This window comes from Pogona vitticeps, chromosome 4 (genome assembly GCF_051106095.1).
Source record: "Pogona vitticeps strain Pit_001003342236 chromosome 4, PviZW2.1, whole genome shotgun sequence".
Lineage (NCBI taxonomy): Eukaryota > Metazoa > Chordata > Lepidosauria > Squamata > Agamidae > Pogona > Pogona vitticeps.
The window spans coordinates 125,854,448-125,874,860 of record NC_135786.1 but is presented as its reverse complement, the minus strand read 5'-3'; the positions used below and the strand labels follow the sequence as shown (position 1 = coordinate 125,874,860).

At 41.3% G+C, this 20,413-nt stretch overlaps 1 protein-coding gene across 1 annotated transcript in view; it reads left to right on the top strand.

The window, feature by feature from the left end:
- Positions 1–19,743, top strand: part of ADCY10 (adenylate cyclase 10) — a 119,351-nt gene extending 99,608 nt beyond the window's left edge. The window contains exons 29-33 of the mRNA XM_078393076.1: positions 4,249–4,364; positions 6,384–6,501; positions 7,605–7,800; positions 11,222–11,410; positions 19,460–19,743. Coding sequence (XP_078249202.1) covers positions 4,249–4,364; positions 6,384–6,501; positions 7,605–7,800; positions 11,222–11,410; positions 19,460–19,645 — 805 coding nt within the window. The 3' untranslated portion in view covers positions 19,646–19,743. The remainder of the gene's footprint in view (positions 1–4,248; positions 4,365–6,383; positions 6,502–7,604; positions 7,801–11,221; positions 11,411–19,459) is intronic.
- Positions 19,744–20,413: the final 670 nt, after the last annotated feature.

Below are 20,413 nucleotides of genomic sequence, written 5' to 3'. Positions count from 1 at the left end.
GCTTCTATCAATTACAATGGATTCATGCCCTCCAAAATTCAAGACATCATCATAAACCTGATGTTGATGGACAACAGTTTCCTTATGCAAGTTTTCTGTTAACACTGACTTTTTAATTGATAATCCACTTTGAATAGAAGCAGTACCATGATATAGGATAAGGCATATTTTGGCATCATTCCATTGGTCTTAAAAAACTCTTGCTAGTCATCAAAATATCACTGTAAGATGTATCCATGCCAGCTTCATCATCTTGTTTTGCAAGTTACATGTTAAAACAAGCCTTGAACTCATTGTGGACCACTGTGGTTAAAGCAACCTTTTGTCATGCATTCCAATTGCTGTATGTAGGCTCCTCCCCTACTCCTCTTTGGTTGTTTAACCAGTCCCTGGTTAAACAGGAGCATAGGTTTGCCTGTCCTGCCTCCTTGTCTGAGTGGACAAGATTTGTGCCCTTCTCTAATGTAGAGCTGTAAGTATAGCCCCAATTCTGCAAATACCAAAAAGGTGATAGGTGATAGGCCAAGAACCATGGTGAACTCAATCAACTTTTCAGCAACATCTTAGGTAAAACTCAGCCACTTGATGTTTACTCAAGTGAACATCACTCTTTTCTTTCAATAACTTCTTTGCTGCAAAGTCAATGTCAACCTTTCTTCTATTAAGCAAGTTCTCAGCAATTTCATGTCAGGGAACCAGAAGATACGTTTTGCAGCTTTTCCAACTTTATGCAACAACTTGGCTGAAATCTTGTTTAAGTTGGCATAATGTAAAATTATTCCTATAGAACTACACCGCATATTACGCCTAGGTGGTCCACATCACACAACTTTACTGTGCAATTCAACAATTTATGGCAAATATCCCTTGTGTGATTTCCCCCCACTTTTCGCGTAACTTTGAGTTGTGCAAATGAACTGTAGCTTAGGATTTCAGCCATCAGCTTCCTGATTAGCTTACAAAGGTCTTCACAGAAAAAAAAAAGGTGCCAGTAGTTTTTGGTTTGGAAACTTCTGTAAGAAACATATTCTCCAGCAACTGTTTTAACAAAATTTGGAGTTGTAGCTGTGTTAGTTTTTCGTATTTCAACAAGGAACACAAAACAAAACAAAAGCAAAAAGAAGAATAAGTAGTTCTGGCATTTTGCATTTCATTAATGGCTGTTGCATTGCAGTTTTATGTACATTGTAGGTTTACTGTCAGTGAATTTTTGTCCTTCCACATATTTCTTGATGTTGTCACAAAGAGTAACAACTCTATCCAGGCACTCGTATTTTCCAGCTACCTAGGGGAGCAAAACGTCAGGGGAAACTGTTTGCTTCCAGTTATAGCATTGTACGATGTCCTCCCAGCTGAGGCGTATTTGAACAAATATTACATGTTTCAGAAAACTGAATTGTCCCATTTCATTGCTTACAACCCTATTTTAAAAGACTCGCATACTACAAGAAGGCTGCAAATCCCAAAGTCAATCAACTATTTTTCTTCTTTTTTCCAATCAAGGTTAGTTACCATTTCTTCTTTCAGTTTTTTCCATAGATACTTTAAATTATATTGCAAGTGATAATGAAGACATGTCTTTGTGAAACTTCAGAAAAAGGTATTCAGCAATAGCTGTTTGAAGAAAAACACTGCTTAGATAGCTGTGGGTGGAAACTTTATGATAGTATTTAGCCAAGAAATGCATCACCAAATCCATCTGTTCCTTTAGGACCATCTTGTTCAAAGTTTCATTGAAACAAGTAACATTTTTTCACATTGTCCCAGCCATTTCAGTGAAAGATCGGAGAAGTATGGTGCGAAGCCAAAAGCAACAATATACATTGCTTTTGTTTTCCTTGTTTTAAGATGCAGCTGCTGTGCTATTTGGCTGGCTGAGAACATTTACTTGAATAACTCATTGCTTTTGTTCCAAGAATTAAATGACAGCTTCTTTATCACGAATCGCAAAACATGCACACATTTTGCTATTCTTGATGACATAGACAGCCATACTAATTTGTGGGGATGGTAGTACTTAGCTTTTCAACACTCTGAACATTTTTCCCCAGTTTTTGTAGGGGCTGTCTCTTCATCCTCCCAGCTTTTACTATCTAAACTTGTGCTTGGCTTTGAACTTAACCATATTGTGATGAACTGTTGACTTTATTTAATTTTCAAGTTCTTCTGTTGTTGTGGGCCACATCTAATTCTCATGTTACTTAGATCAAAGCTTTTGTATCAGACTTTACAATAACATTTACATTTGCCTCCAGCAACTAGTTATAGCCATGGAACAAAGTCACCATGAAGTTTAATATCCATCTATTGCATATTAAAAATTGTCCCCTTAAATGCCATCTTCAAAACGTCATTTCAGATACAGCCGGCAAGTTATATTTTTTGTATAATGACCAGTGCACTAACTTTGCCACTCTGTCATATCTAACTTTGCAATCTGTTTGTGCAGTCTTTGGACATTCACAGATGAGGTGTGACACAGTTTTATCTCTGTTTTTTGGCAGAGTTGACATTTGCTGTTAGCACTAATTCCTTGGATCTTAGCTTTCTTCATGTTGATTTGGAGTGCTTCTTCTTGTGCAGCAAAAATCAAGCCTTCAGTTTCTTTCTTAGGGGTCCCCAGTTTTAGCCGCACCCATGTTGAATTATGATCATGCTGTCCATCAATATTTCTCAGATGTTGTCCATGTAGTGGTTTATTTTTTTCAGTTGTTTAATTTCTTTTAAAATTGTTGTTTCTTATATTGAGACTTTGCTTCTGTTGTTTTCAAAATATTCTCCATTTTCACTGCTTTCAGTAATTTTTCTCTGCTTGTATTGATATAATCATTAGGCTTCTTTTTTCTTCCTCGACTACCTGCTATATTTGCAGTAATCCATGGCCTCTGATTTTTTTTGTAGTAAATATAATCTGTCCACATGGCTTTTTGGATGTAGTGTGTGATGCACGCCCATTAGTTTCCGTGGTTTTTGATCCCATTCTTCTAATTTGTTTTGTACCCAGTCTATTATTCCAGCTGGTTATCTAATTACTGGAACTGCCAATGTGTGTATGGCTTTGATTGTATTTCAAATTTTATTTTGATTTTAAGATTTTCTGCAGTTTTTTGATATACAGTATTCTCTTTCTGTCAGTTCTTTAACTTTTGTGAGCAGGATGTTATCTGCTTCTAGTATTCCAGGGTATTTATAATTTTCATCACATGATAGTGGTTTTATAATATTGCCTTTTTAAAACTCTCTTCCATCTAGTTTTTGGATCTTGCTACAGTGTATAGACAGAGCTGCACATTTGTCCATGCCATATTTCATTTGATTTTTTTTCAGCTTGTTGTAAAATATGGTAACCCAATCCAGTTTTGCTTAAAATTATTGACATGGAGATTAGTGAGATGCTAAACAGCAGTGGTGACAAAGAATCCCCTTGAAACATTCCTCTTTTGATGCTAACTTCCCCGATTTCTTCACCATAGGCCATTAAGATAGTTTTCCATTTTTTCATGTTTTTCTTGAGGAACGTCTGAATGTTTTTAATTAATCCCAAACATTTTTAGGCAGGTGTTAATCCAGCTGTGTGTAAATGAGACAAATGCCTTTTTATAGTCTATCTAGGCCATGTTAAGGTTTGTTTTTCGTCTTTTTTTAATTCTTCAGTATCATTTTATCAATAAGCAGCTGATCATTTGTGCCTCTTGACTTTTTAAAGTGTCCTTTCTGTTCAGTTGGGTATAGGGAGTTTTCAGTTAAGTGTTTAGATACATCTTGCAAGTACTCCTGTGTCAGCGTGAACATTGTTGGAAGGCATGTAATTGGTTGATAATTACTGGGTTTGTTGCCCTTTTAATGATCTTTATTATCAGAAGTGTGTGGCCTGTTGTCATCCATCTTCAGTTGTAGAATTTTTAAGTGGTTAAATTGCACTGCAATTTAACTTTTCCTCTATTACCTGCTGTATTTGCATTATCCACGATTTACTGGTATTATTATTGTAGTTGTGTTATTGTTGTTGTTAAAAATCATCGGGGACAACCAATCAAAATTATCAAAACATTTACTGGTATTGTATAACAGATACGAGCTTTAACCAGAAATCTAAGTAACCATTTTGGAGATTTCCTGGTGTCTGTGAAGTAGTTGCGATGTTGTAAAATATAGCTACTCGGGTGTCATAAGAAATCAAGCCAACTTTTCAAGGAAGAAACTTTTAGAAATTCCTGAAGTTTTTTATTGCTATCTACTTCTCCCTAGATACCAGGATGCTGTACTAGTGCTCAGTTGGCTAGAAGAACTCTCCATTCAAGATGACAATGTCATTGCACAAGCCGCTTTCATTTCTAGCTGCTTAAATCTCATGCTTTATGCAGGTATGTCTCGGCAGATTTTCAAAGTGTGTCTGATACATGTGTCTGAAACAAGAAATTACATGGTGACTAAAAAGTTCAGGTTATCAGTGGAATCTCCAACAGGGAGCCAAGCAAAATGTTTTTATTGTGGTTAGAGCCCAACGGAGCAGATTGATGGCAATGGAATTACTGTATTCCATCTTTTCCTGGTCTATGATCCACAACACACTTCTTCTCCATGAGTGTTTCCCAGAGCTATTTGATTCATAACAGATGGATTATTCTAGTAGAAAGGGATTAAGCCAGTTGTTGTGCTTTGGTTCCTCCAACCCTTTGGCGGCCTCCACATAGTTGTCTTGGGAACCATGAGCATCCATGTAACACCTACTAATGTAAGCAGCAATACAGTGCACAGAGATTAATCTTTCAGTTCCTTCACCTCTTCCAGTTCCAGTTTGGTCCTAGCAGGAAGGTATGAGTAATGACATACCCTATGCAGGAATAAATAGAACTGTTCTGGCCATTGCTGGTCACAAGGAATGACTCCCTCATATTCTGCACGGAACTATGCAGAACGGCCATTTGACCGGTTGAGACAGATGGTCCTTGAAGTTAATTAGAGTGTTTGTGAGGAATGACACATGGCCATTTAAATGCTCATGCCTCAGAGCCAAATATATATTTTTCCTGCTCTTACAAATTTTCTCCCCAGCTACATTATTGCCTTTGTTATCTGTGACTCTGGCATTAAACATGTAAAGGGAGCCATTGTTTATATTCCTGAGATTATCTCAGTCACATATGCATCTTCTTTTAATTTTCACAATTACTTCTTTTTCGGCACTTAAGGAAACACTCCTTCTGCAAATGAATTATGTATTCTGGCCCTTAAAATTCCTTGGCTACAGAACAAAATTTTATCAAGCAGTCCATAACATAAAGATCTGGTTGGCAAGTAGTCTCACTTTAGGATTTCTTTCAGTAAGGATAGAGAGCCATCCTCTTTTGCCATTATGAAGTTGAAGGAAATCGGAAAAAAGAAAGACCTAACAGATTGACTGAATTAAAGAAGCTATTGACTTTACCATGCAGGACCTGAAGTGGACTATTAATGATAGGACCTTCTGGGAGATAGTTTGAGAGCATATAACAGTAATATCTACCATATACAGTAATGTCACCAACTACAGGTGATGCCGTTCTGTCCCTTCAGTGCTGCTTGGAGTCTGTGCTGCAATGCATGCAGGAAAATGGGCTGAGGCTGAACCCAGACAAGATGGAGGTCCTGAGGGTGGGTGGCCCCACCATCAGCGGTCTGGGAAACTCACATTTGTGGGGCATGACTCTTACTGCAAAGAGTGAGGTTCGCAGCTTGGGGATCCACCTGGACCCGGCGCTCACCATGGAAACTCAGGTGGTGTCAGTGGTCCGTACCGCCTTTTTTCATCTTTGGCAGATAGCCCAGCTGTGTCCCTATCTTGATGTTGGGGCACTAACCACTTTGGTACATGAGCTCGTAATCTTGAGATTAGACCACTGTAATGCGCTCTACATGGGGCTACCTTTGAGGCTGATGCGGAAACTCCAAATGGTGCAAAATGCGGTGGCCAGACTCCTTAGTGGAGTGAGAAAATATCACCATATCTCTCCTACTCTGCCCATGCTGCATTGGCTGCCCATTCAGTTCCACATTGAGTTCAAAGTTTCATTGCTTACATACAAAGCCCTAAACGGTTTAGGGCCTTGATACTTGGCAGAATGCCTACTCCCACCAAAATCTACCCGTACCACTCGGTCTAGTCAGGAGGTGAAATAAATAAATAAATAAATAAATAAATAAATAAATAAATAAATAAATGAATAAATGGATGGATGGATGGATGGATGGATGGATGGATGGATGGATGGATGACTTTTATACCACCTACCTGGTATAGATAGATAGATAGATAAATGTAATACTAGAATCTTTGGCTAGTACAGACAAATCTCAGTGAGGCAGAGACACTTACTTACTTACTTATTTGTCTTCTTCTGCAGGTTTTTCATTTAAGCCATTTCAGTACTGCCTAGACTTTGTTGTCTCCAATCAAACTAACTGCATTCTCATGTCTCAAAACAACATCATGATTGGCCTCTACTCTTCTCTGGCAAATTGGTACTGTTTAACATTTGATGGTCCTCTTCTCAGTTCTAGAACTGCAGAACATATCGCTTGTATTAATGCTTTGGCACTGTGAGCTGACCAAGAATGGTATGCGTGGCTGGAAAAAGAAAAGGGAATGCTATTGAAACATCAGCTGGAGAAGCAACATTTTGCAAAGCAGTTGTGTGGCATATAATATGTTGACAGGGATGGAGAGGTATCCTTTGTTACATGATTTATATATTAATCCAGGGCCCAACAGAGTTCAGCTCAGCAACCTATTAGGCTTAGGTAGCAGAAGAAATATCTGGAACACAGGAGCAACGTACCACTGTCTTTCCTACTGGAATCACAGAGAGTACTGTTGTTATTTAAAACAGCACATTGACTATATAGCTTATTTTAATTATAAACTGGGGAGAAGCAAATTAATTAGGCAGGACATTTATGCTGAATAACAACAAACCTGACAAGAGTTTCTACTCACAAGTAGTGAGTCTATATTGCCTTTCCCCCCAAAAAAACCCATTCTACAATCCACACATTTATCAGTTACCAAGGTTCACCTTTCCTCCCATACCATTAGCATGGTTTTTGAAAGAGGAGGTATAGTTTCCTCAAAACAATATAAAATGGTAAAGAAAATCCTTGCAGCATATCATGCAAAATAGTCCATATTTTGAGTATTTTATACTGGGGCATTGCTGAGTTTACTTGCTACCAGATTTGGAACATAGATAGTGATGGGCACAAACTGCCAGTTCGTGCTGGCTCATTTTCTGCCCACTCAGGCAGAGCCTGAAGGATGTGGGGCAGAGATGCCAAGGTGCTGCCCCTGAGTGGGCACCCACTGGAAGAGGTGGGGCTGGGAACCGTTGAATATCTGTTTGGCTGAAAATGAACCAGCTCCTTTCTAAGTGCGACTGGATGCATTTGGGACATTCTCTTGCATATGTATATTTGAAGATGTTCACATTCACAGTCCTTAAAATGTAACATTTGAAACCTTCATGCCCATTGATGTGGAAAATCAGAGCTCAGATTTCACATAGTTAGAAGATGAAAGGTTGAGTTACTCCAACTTAAAATATAATTGATTAAGATTTATCTTATAGGTTTGCTAGACTTCAACTTTGGGAGAACTTTGCACATCCATTTGAACAGGCCAGAAGGCTAGTAAGGAGAACAAGTGCTTCACTCTATGCTAACCATGGATTCTGCAAGTTTCTGGAGTGTCAGATTCTTTTGCTGAGGAAATATATTGAGGAAAAGTCTGACAAGGCGCAAGAGATGCACAGCAGGATAGCAAAGGTGGGATACTTGGAGGCAGAGTTTAGGGAAATTTTTGTATAGTTATGACTGATAAAGATTTTAATCTTATTCCGCCCTCCCAGTTGTCCTCAAACAATTGAACATTGTTCTCTTTATTATTATTATTATTATTTTCCCTCATGGGAAAATTGTTATTGTGGTTATTATTAACTGATGTTGAAATTCTACCTATCTTTACCAAAGTGGATAATATAAAGTGGTAATTGTGAGGTGTAAATTATAGGCTGTATCAGACAAGCATTTGTTCTGCTGGTCCATGGATTCAGCTTTGGGCAGTTTCTCAACTGGCTCTTGAAGGAAAGAAAAATATGGTCCCCTCCTTTGTTTTTTTCTTTAAAGTGATGCAGCACTCAGCAATAGTTCACCAGACTCTTTTTCTTAAAAAAAAAAATTACCTGCCATTCCACCAAGGAAGGATTCATTTGCCAATATTCTGAAGTAGCTCACTCATCACTCTGCTTCACAACATCAGAAGGAGCCAGGATAAATAAACCTGCCTGAGCTCCAATGTGCCATTTGGATTTAAGGTAAAGGACAGATGGCACCTCTGCATGATTCCAAGCAACCCTTTTTTAGCCTGCACCAGCTCACTCCACAAATGCTAGTGTAGATGTGCCCTATGCAGTCAACTCTTGACTTACGAACAGCCCTAGTTACGAACATTTCGACTCATGAACCACTCTGACAGGAAAACATGGACTTGACTTGTAAACTTTGCTCCAAGTTACGAATGGAAAAAACGTGCAGCAGGCAGGGAAAGCATGAAATTTGAACTTTTCAAGGTGTTCTGTTGAAAAGGTGTCTATTCCCTCCTTCCCTCCCTCTTTTCTTTCCTTTTTTAAAAACCTAAGTCATCTTAAAAGGAAAAAAATTCTCCTCCTAGTGGTAGGAATGGATTAACTGGCTTTGCATTAGTTCCTATGGGAACTAATGCTTCGACTTACAAACTGCCCCTCGACCTAAGAACCAAAAACAGCCAGAACAGATTAATTGGTTTTCAGTGCATTCCTATGGGAAATTTTGCTTCGACTTACTAACTTTTCAACTCCTTCCGGAACGGATTAAGTTCGTAAATTGAGGACTGACTGTATTTTCTTTGTGTTGGATCAATCTTTGGTGGAACAGGTAGGAGTGCTGGCTCAAAATAAATTCTAAATTCCATACTGTAGTGATAGAACTCAACTGAAAAGACACAGAAAGTGTGTCAGTTTTCAGGAATATTATCTCTTTCCAAGGCATAATAATTATTTATTTATTCATAAACAATACACTTATCAGTAAAATCAATGGACAGCACTTTGTGCAGCAACTCTACATAGAAAGCTTTTTCTGTGTATGGGACTGACTTTTGACTTGGAGCATTTTGCACATGACACCATCTAAGTAATTATCTCTACCATAAGACCTATAGCCATGTTCACTCTGCTGACTGATGTACATAGTTCTGATATACATATTTTGTACACTGCTGCTGAAGGAATCTACCATCTCTGAGATTGTCTTTGCTGTTGACCTGCAATACTGACTTGGTTGGACCATCTCCACATCCCAAGTTCCTGATACCATCTGGCCAAGGGCGATTCTGGGAAGTTTACAGCAAAACACACAGCAGCATAATTAAAATACCAGTTTGACAGAACAGAAAATAAAAATAATAAAGTACAAATAAATAATACAATCAGAATGTATTAAGATATATTTACATAAGTGAGGGAGACAGAGAAAGGGAAGAGGAAGAAGGCTTGCTTAAAATCTTCATTGTCTACATGTAGATGTCAATACCTTTCACCTTAGGAAAATAACCTTGGAGACAGGAGTTTACTATGAAAGTGTGTGACTACTGAATAAAATTGATAACTTACAGGTAGGCGTTTTATGGAAAAACAAAGAATTCAGGGGAAGGAGAAAGAAAATGTACCATCCTAAGAATTTAGTATCCTCATGTAGGGCAACTTTGTCTCTGAAGAAGGGTTGTCCAATGCTCAGAGGAGACCCTCTTCAGATTGTTGTTGTTCTTTCAACTTATATACCAACCCATAATGCTTAAAGCACTCCCTGGGCAGCTGACAACATAATTGTGCAAACAACAACTTGCCTCCCAACATACAAAGTATAACTTTTAACAACCTTGGAAGGATGGAAGGCTGAGTCAACCTTGAGATGACTACCAGATGAGAGAATAGGGATGCGGCCTGTGCTGGATGAGGTTACACTCCCCCTGAAAACTCAGGTTCACAGCTTGGATATACTCCTGTATTCATCCCTGAGCCTGGATGCCTAGGCTTCAGCAGTGACCAGGAGTGCTTTTCTAGAGTTAAAACTGGTGCACCAGCTATGCCCATTCTTTGAGATTCTGATTTGGCTACAGTGACACATACACTAATTACATCTCACTTGGATTACTGCAACATGCTCTATGTGAGGCTGCCTTTGAAGAGGGTTCAGAAATGTCAGCTGGTTCAAAATGCAACAGTCAGACTACTGACTGGGGCGTTACAGGGAGCATATAATGTTCCTGTTGCAACAACTTCACTGACTACTAGTCCATTTCTGGGCCCAATTCGAAGTGCTGGTCATTACCTAAAAAGCCCTAGGTAATGGGCCCAGACCATATCTCCCCATACGAGGCTTCTTGGTGCTTCTGTCAGTCCTATTGCCAACGCAAGCACGGCTGATAGGTTCACAGGAGAAGGCCTTCCCTCTGGCAGTTCCCAGAATGTTCTCCCTTGGGAAATCAAGCAGGTTCCCTCCCTTTTATCCTTCCACTGACACCCAAAGACCCATCTTTTCAGGCAGTATTTTAACCAATCATAATTGAGTCCCTGAATGCCTTTTAAAAGTTAAGATAGTTTTTAATGTTTACTCACGTTTAATTATTTAATCATATTTTAATTACTGTACAGGTTTAATTGTATTTTTTATTCTGTTACTTCGATATTGTGAGCCACCTTGGGTCCCCTTATTGGGAGAAAGGCAGCCTATAAATAAAACAAACAAATGTATGAATACCTGAATCCATTGGGATCAAACTCAGTTGTGAGCAGAGGCTTGACTATAGTACTTCAGTTCGACCACTGAGCCATGGGGCTCGGTGACAGCATGGGTTAGGAATTGTCACCTGAGGAGCTTACTCTCAAAGGACAACAGAAAAGGCATTACCTTATGGCAGGTGTGTGGAAATTGTGGGCTTCCAGGAGTTGTTAAATGGATGTTCCCATTAATAATTCTCATGATCTTATTGCCTATTCTGTGTAAAATGGATGAGTATTCAACATCTGAAAAGCTAGTTGCTCATGCTTGCGTTACAGCCTCCTTATGGTTTTTTCTCACTCAGTCTTTCATTCAGCCCCAGGTTACAGTTCTTATGCAACTTGACATTATTCCATATTGCTCTCTTTAGAATTTGGAGCATATAATGACTCAATGCTCCACAAGCCCAGTGTTCTATCCCAGAGTTTACCATCTGAAGGCCTATTTCCAACTGATGCTTAGGTATGATGAAAACAGTCACCATTTTCTTGAGACGGCATTCCAGAATAGTGATTTATATGGAAACCATTTGGAACTATCTTGGCTGGAGATTAGCAAGGTAAGGTCTTAAAAACTGATCTGGAAGCAGTTTCATATGTGGGTAGTACACAGAACATTTTATAATAAACATGGAAAATTTAGCATATTTGGATGTTGAAAAGGATTGGCTTCAAATTAAATCTGTACTCCTGTGAAAAGAATCTACATGGCATGGCATAGTTTGCTGGCAAGGGAGTGATAACTAACTATATAAATCCAATTGTTAGTTGTGCTTAAAGTAGACAGATTGCATTAGGGAGACTTTGCTACATCAACATTTATGTAAGTGCCACTGATAGTAATTCAGTTGGGAATAACAATTCGATGTAGCTCTTTAAAGAAACCAAAAACAGCTCTACCCCTAAAGGGTCCGGTTAGGTTAAAACACTGAAAACATAGTTGTAAGTTTAGAAGAGGGAATTGTGTTAGTCTGTGCTAGCATATCAAGCAAAAACAAAACAAAAATATATATTGTGATGTGAGCTATAATGGGCAAGTCCACTTCCTGGAAGATTTTTGTTTTGTTTTTGCCTAAAACACTGAAAACAGTATCATAAGTTGTTACACACCAGGGTAGCTTTCCTTTTTCCCAATGTTGTATGATACTTCTCATGAAACAAGGAGGTGCAAGCAAATGGCTCTGTTACAACTGTCAAGATTCCAGTATAGTATATTCCTTAATTCTGTGTATCATTGTTGCTTGAGAATACAGTGGTGCCTCGCATAGCGAGGTTAATCCGTTCCGGATTAACCTTCGCTATGCGAAAACTTCGCTCAACGGAACAAAAAAACCCATTAAAATGCATTAAACTTGGTTTAATGCATTCCAATGGGCCCTAAACTTACCGTTGAGCGAAGCTTCTCCATAGGGGCGGCCATTTTCGGGCCCTCGCAAAGCGAGGGCGCGGCGGGAAAAGTTGCGGCGGCTATTTTGGAACCGCCGATCAGCTGTTTCCCCCCGCTTCGTTGTACGAAAATCGCTAAGCGAATCACTTAGCGATCATCGCACAGCGAAAAAACGCCATAGGGGCCATCGCTGAGCGAACGCTCCAGCGATGGCCCGGACCCCCTCGCTATGCAAATTCATCACTCAACGGAGCGATCGCTAAGCGAGGCACCACTGTACTCCAGTGATACTGTATGGAAGAGCAAATCAGAGTTCTACAAGGAATTTTTGTAAAAGGCGGAAGCCCAAACAAAGTATTGTAACTTTTAAACTACATTGGAGAATTTTGTTTGAGTGCTAACTGAAAACTTCCAACCTGGAGCCTCTTACTGGACATCACATTCACATTCTAATAGCACTGACTGCATTCCTAGCTGTTTAACCACTGAATAACTGCCAGCAGACTGAAAAGAGATCCAGAAAAGTCCCTCTCAGCCAAACCTACCGAAAGCAGCATACGAAGCTGAAATAATTCCAAGAAGACAAAAGGGAAAGCAGTGCACTAAATGAGACAAAAGGAACAATGTATGGATAGCAGGAAAAATTCTACTAACATCAGTACAAAACCCAACAGTTTTAAGGAGAATAAATGTTCCACACAGAACAGTTTTCAGTCTTTTGATCCCCCTTTATTATAGCTGCACAAGAATGCAGCTATGTTATTGTGCAGCAGAGCAAATCAACATTCTACATGGCAATACTAAAAATAGGGGAAACCCAAACAAAAGGTTATAACTTTTGTTACATACAGCACTGATGTTACATGTCTGTCATGGGTTTGGAGGGAAAGTTCCATCCTATGGGGAGTGGAAGGCGGGACATCAGGAGGAGGGGCTGTACTGTATATATAGGTGATGCGTGTGTGGAGAAGTGGAGACGCTGGGATGTGAAGAAGCAGCAGCTGGGAAGAAGAAGCTGGTGTGGGAGTCTGTGTGTCAGACAGGGTACTACTGTGTGTCAGAGTACCAACCTGATAGGTTCAGGTGTCTGTTGGTTAGCCAGAACTGATAGGTTCAGGGTCTGTGCTTCAAGTTAAGGGTTCTGTGTGAACCAAACTGTATGCATGTATGAATGAGAATAAGCCACGTTACTTTATCTTATTCACCTGATCGTTTTATTTTCCCTGTGTGTTGTTTTAAATAAACCTTATTCTTTTATGTGTTAAAAATCCATCCCTGGTCTGTGTGACTTCTTACAGGGAATGGTTGGTGGCAGCTTAGTTAACGTGTGGCATATCCCAGTAGGTCTGGGTTTGTCACATTGATTGGTGTCCAGCGTGTGGGATACGACTGGTCCAGTTGTCCAGCGGTCCAGCAAAGCCTTGGCACGTGTGCCCAGAGCAAGGGGGGTCTAGTCAGGGACAATCTGAGGCGCGTAGGTAATCTTCTAGGTGTACCTCAGGGGGAGGTGCGCTAGTGGAAGAACGTGCCAACTGGGGAGACTAGATTAGGGTGCTCTGAGGCAGCCTGTTTTTGGCGGGGAAAAAAAGCTGAGGCAAAACTGTGAAATAGAAGTGAGCTAGCTTGCCTGCTGAGAGGCCCAGCAGAGGGGGGTAGACTTTAACTCGCTACAGTTGCAAGTAGTGCTGAAGGACAGCAGCAATCTATAGGGAAAGCTGGTTCTGAGGCAAAAGAGAAAAAAAAAGTGGTCGTTTTATTTTGAGGCTTGACTTTTTAAAGCAGCCTGTGCTGGGGGCGGGATTATGCCCTTGACTCGAAGCCAGATGGCAGAAATGGGTGAAGTGAAAGACCCCCAGGTTGACCAAGGTTCTGAGGATGAATTTGGCTCAGTGCAGGGTGACAGCACGGGAGAACAAAACCCAGAACTCAGAAAAATACTCCTGGCTCAACAGCATGAACTGAGGGTGAGGGAAATGGAGGAAAGGGAAAGAGAGAAACAACGGCAATTTGAATTAGAGAGAGAGAGAGAGAGAATGGAAAAAGAAGAAAGATTAGAGAGACAGAGAATTGAATTGGAATTGCAGAGAGAGAAAATGGCGTTTGAATTAAAAAAATTGGAACTGATGAACCAGAACAATAATAACAATAGGGATTCTGAGGGAGGCCAACTGTCTAAAGCTGACCTGAAGAAATTCCCTGTGTACCACAAGGGAGATTGTCCTGAGGTGTTCTTTTCCTTAGTGGAAAGAGCGTTTGTGGACTTCTCAGTGAGGGAAACTGAGAAGATGACCATCATGCGATCTTTAATCAGTGGTAGCCTGGCCGAAGTCTATGCCGAGATGCCTGAGGAACTGATGAAAGATTTTGCAGAGTTTAAAAAACTGGTGTTTGCAAGACATGGGATAAATGCAGAACAGCTGAGGCAAAGATTCAGGTCCCTCACAAAGAAACCAGAGCAGACTTTTACCCAAGTGGGGGCCCAATTGGTGAGGCTGCTTGAGAAATGGCTATCTCAGGAGGGGACAGAGACCTACCAGCAGCTTAAAGACTTGATAGCGCTGGAACAGTTCTATTCAGTCCTGCATGGGGAACTGAAATTCCAGGTGAGGGAAAGGAAACCAAAATCTGTGGCAGAAGCCGCCGAGATTGCAGATTTTATTTCCCAAATAAGAAAGCCCTTGGGTGAGGGGAAAGCGATGGGGAAACCTAAAGAAACCTACAGCAAGTACTCTCAGGGACCAGGGAAAAGCCAGCAAGGGGGAGGGGCCCATGGTGAAGGGAAGCCCTCAGACATGAAACTAAGACCTCAGATTTTGGAGGGAAAACCAAAACAAGATGAGAGAGAATCAAAATACACCAGAAAATGTTATTTCTGTCAGGGAAAGGGCCATCTAATCTCAGAGTGTGAGAAATTAAAGCAGCTAAAAGGAATTGTGCCTCAGGATTCGAGTGGGACCAAGCCAAAAGCTGTGTTCTGTGTCCAGAAAGAGCAAGGCTCATTGTCACTGAGGGAGCCTGTTGCCATGGCGACTCAATCTGGAACAGTGACATCTGCTGATCAGGCTGAGGAAAATGGTCCTCTTGTGGAGGTAAAGCGCTGCTTGCTCGTGAGAACAGATTCCCAGTTGTTTGAAACAGCAGGGGTGGACGTAGGAATACTTGGCCATCAGTATCGGGGGCTGCGGGACACTTGTTCCCAGGTGACCCTGTGCCATCCAGATATTATTCCTAGGGAGTATGTAATCCCAAATGAGAGCATGAAGGTGGCAGGGATTGAGGGGCAGGTGATCTCTCTGCCAGTCGCGGAGGTACCTGTGAACTTTCAAGGCTGGAGGGGAGTTTGGCGGCTAGCAATTTCATCGACTCTGCCAGCAGCCGTGCTCGTGGGAAATGACCTGGCTGAACATGTGAAACGGGTGCTAGTGATTACACGCTCACAAGCCACCACGGGGACAGGTCAGGGGGGTAATGATGAGCCAGAGACGGAAGCAGAGGGGAGTTCAGAAGCTGTGGTGGAAACCTTAACCACAGACAGCAGATTTGGACAAGAGCAAAAGGCAGACGCCACTCTCCAAAAGTGTTTTGAACAGGTGACTGACGCCCAGCTAACACCTGAAACCCCAGTGAGATTTCTAGAGAAAAAGGGGATTTTGTATAGAGAGACCCTGAGGAATATCTCAAAAGGGGGAGATGGGATCAGGAGTCAGCTAGTGGTACCTGAAAAGTATCGCCCCATGATCTTACAAAGGGGGCACTCTGACATGTTTGCTGCGCACTTAGGGGTGAACAAAACACAGCAGAGAATCACACAGAATTTTTACTGGCCTGACATAGGGAAGCAGATCAGGGAGTTCTGTAAACAATGTGATGTGTGTCAAAGGCAGGGGAATAGCCGCGACAGGACCAAAGCAAAGTTGTGCCCTTTGCCTGTGATTGACACTCCGTTCAAATGCATAGGGGTGGATATTGTGGGACCTTTGCCCAAGGCCACAAAGAGGGGGAACAGGTTCATTCTCACCATTGTGGACCATGCCACAAGGTACCCTGAAGCCATACCCTTGACTAACATTGAAACTAACACAGTGGCAGATGCCTTGGTGGGGTATATGTCCAGGATGGGATTTGCCTCAGAAATAATCACAGATTTGGGCGCATCGTTCACATCAAAGCTCATGAAACGCTTATGGCAAATCTGTGGAATTAAGCACAAGGAAACCACTGCCTATCATCCTGAAAGTAATGGGTTAACTGAGAAGTTCAATGGGACTCTAATGCGCATGATTAGGGCTTACTTGGCAGAGAATCCAAACAATTGGGACCAGAAGCTGCAATCCCTTTTGTTTGCTTATCGATCAGTGCCACAAGCCAGTACCGGGTTCAGTCCATTTGAACTTTTATTTGGGAGAAGGGTGAAAGGGCCCCTTGATTTGATCAAACAAAATTGGGAGCAGATCACCCAGGATGACCCACAAGACGTTGTGACAGATAGAGACTCCTTGAGGAAGGACCTAAAGAGAAACCTAGAGCTAGCAGCAGAGACCCTGCAAGCTCAAAAGGTCAGAAAGAAAGCTTGGGATGACCAGGAAGGCAGGGAGAGGCACTTTAATCCAGGGGAGGGAGTGCTTTGGCCTAGGCTCTGCAGAGAGAACAGACTGCAGCTGGGTATCCCAGAAACAAAATATTTGGGTCACATAGTAGGGGGAGGAGTGATAAAACCCCTAGAGGCCAAAATAGAAGCAGTTCGTGATTGGCCCAGACCCAACACCAAGAAAACAGTCAAATCATTTCTTGGGTTGGTGGGCTACTACAGAAAGTTCATCCCGAGGTTTAGCGAGATTGCGGCTCCGCTGACCGATCTGACGAGGAAGAAGGCTGATGACCGCATCCCGTGGACCAGCGACTGTGAGGAGGCGTTCCAGAGGTTGAAGCAGGCGCTCATCAACTATCCAGTGCTGCGTGCTCCAGACTTCGACAGGGAGTTCATCATCTACACCAATGCGTCTAACAGCGGGGTAGGAGCAGTTCTGTGCCAGGAGGATGAGAATGGTGACCAGCATCCAGTGTCCTACCTGAGTAGGAAACTTCAAAAAGGTGAGAGACATTTGGCAACCGTGGAGAAGGAGTGTTTGGCCATAGTCTACGCGATCCAGAAGGCCAAGCCTTACATCTGGGGAAGACATTTTGTTCTGTGCACTGACCATTCACCACTGCAATGGTTAAAGACAATGAAAACCCACAATAGCAAACTTATGAGGTGGGCTTTAAACCTACAGGACTATGACTTTGAAGTGAAGGTGGTCAGAGGGTCAGTGAACTGTGTTGCTGACGCCTTGTCAAGAAGACCTGAAGAATGAAGACGGCGAAAGAAACATGGACTATGTATATATGTTGGTGACCAAAGGTTAAATGTACCTGTTTTTTGAATTGGGTTTGTATGAATAAAGGTAAATTGATGTAATGTATATGGTAAATGTTTAAATGCTTAATTGATATGGTTAACTTAGAATGTAAGTATAAGTAAGTATGATATTGTATATATAACTGTTTTTGTGTGTTTTATCCAGGTTGTTTTTTGGGAAAAAGCACCTTAGCTTTCCCCCTACAAAACAACTTATAAAGAGGGGAGGTGTTACATACAGCACTGATGTTACATGTCTGTCATGGGTTTGGAGGGAAAGTTCCATCCTATGGGGAGTGGAAGGCGGGACATCAGGAGGAGGGGCTGTACTGTATATATAGGTGATGCGTGTGTGGAGAAGTGGAGACGCTGGGATGTGAAGAAGCAGCAGCTGGGAAGAAGAAGCTGGTGTGGGAGTCTGTGTGTCAGACAGGGTACTACTGTGTGTCAGAGTACCAACCTGATAGGTTCAGGTGTCTGTTGGTTAGCCAGAACTGATAGGTTCAGGGTCTGTGCTTCAAGTTAAGGGTTCTGTGTGAACCAAACTGTATGCATGTATGAATGAGAATAAGCCACGTTACTTTATCTTATTCACCTGATCGTTTTATTTTCCCTGTGTGTTGTTTTAAATAAACCTTATTCTTTTATTTGTTGAAAATCCATCCCTGGTCTGTGTGACTTCTTACAGGGAATGGTTGGTGGCAGCTTAGTTAACGTGTGGCATATCCCAGTAGGTCGGAAGCCCAAACAAAGTATTGTAACTTTTAAACTACATTGGAGAATTTTGTTTGAGTGCTAACTGAAAACTTTCAACCTGGAGCCTCTTACTGGACATCACATTCACATTCTAATAGCACTGACTGCATTCCTAGCTGTTTAACCACTGAATAACTGCCAGCAGACTGAAAAGAGATCCAGAAAAGTCCCTCTCAGCCAAACCTACCGAAAGCAGCATACGAAGCTGAAATAATTCCAAGAAGACAAAAGGGAAAGCAGTGCACTAAATGAGACAAAAGGAACAATGTATGGATAGCAGGAAAAATTCTACTAACATCAGTACAAAACCCAACAGTTTTAAGGAGAATAAATGTTCCACACAGAACAGTTTTCAGTCTTTTGATCCCCCTTTATTATAGCTGCACAAGAATGCAGCTATGTTATTGTGCAGCAGAGCAAATCAACATTCTACATGGCAATACTAAAAATAGGGGAAACCCAAACAAAAGGTTATAACTTTAAAACTAGGCTTTGGATCAGCACCACATTTTGCACAGGTGTAGCAGTCTGTTCTTGCTCTATGGGAAAGAGCCCTGACAATTACTTTGGGTTTGGGTGGGAAATATTTTCTCCTGCCTTTTCTTTTTGTGAATGGTAGTGAGCACAAGAGAGTATTCTGTAAACTAGTGGTTCCCAACCTTGGGCAACCCAGGTGTTCTTGGACGGCAATTCTTAGAAGCCTTTATCACCAGCTTGCTAGCCTGGGTTTCTAGGAATTGTGGTCCAAGAACACCTGGTCTAACCAAGGTTGGGAACTACTGCTATAGGGCATGATGATTTCTGTCATTGGTGTTGTAAACATTCAAGCTGTCCTTTGCAATTTTGGCATCTTTTTCTCCTGTTGGCAATTCATTTTGAACCATGGATACAGAAGCACATTACTCCATATTCATAAACCGGAGGGATTATTTTTTAAAAGAATTGAATTAGTTGTAAAATAGATTAATACCTTATTGAATATGAACATTTTTCCCTAATCCTTACAAACCTGTCCTCATTAATCTTGCTCTGAGAAGTTGCCCATTTTCTCTTTTTTTCCCCCCCTAGGAGTGTTGGTTCACTGGAAGATGCCCCATGGAAGATTTGTGGTTAAAGACAGCTCCAGATTTCCCCATGTGGAAAGTAGGAATGACAAGCCAGGAAATGGGACCCTTCTACAAAAACAAATACCTTCTGAAGGTGCCAGAGTTGGACATAGACAATCCATTCCCAGAAGCTCCTGTCGACCTCTAAAATGAAATCATGTTGCAGTGTCCACTGTCAGGAAACCTCCATCTGTAAGAAACACTTGAGCAGCAGTTCTTTACACCTATTAAATCCAGGTTCCAGCATTTGGTCTCTTTTTCTAATTTTTCCCCTATTACCTATTTCAGGTGGAGAGCATATACTGTACTTTTAAGACTTTTCATCCTTTAAATTCTTGAGGTAAAACATTGGAATTAAATTTTATTAACAGGGAACTTTCTAGCTCTGCAGTTCTATGATGATGAATTTCATCTGTCTTTCAACAGAGGTTACATACATTTCAGGGCATCTTCATTCTTTCTGTTCCACAAAACTGAAAAAAATTATTTCAGTTCCCAGAACGCTGTCCTCTGAAGATGCCGGCCACAGAGACTGGTGAAACGTTCGGAAGAACAACCTTCAGAACACGGCCAAAGAGCCCGAAAAACCCACAACAACCATTAGATCCCGGCCGTGAAAGCCTTCGCGAACACATTGAAAAAATTATTCCTTTTTTTTAGCACTTGAAATTTTAGCCAAAATTCTACTGTGTAACGTTGAGCTCATATAACCCAGATTGGGTGCCGAAAACATTTAATGTAATTAAAAGCTTGCTATCTCCTTCACTTTGGTTCTCATGTACCCCAGGGTTCCTTTTTGCCCCAGGGAAGCCTTTGGGAGCCTCAGGATAGGAGTGGGGACTTCACTGCTAGATCGCTGCTAGATCAGTGGAGAGGGACCATTGGCAACACTTTTTTTAACTGTTAAACCATCTCA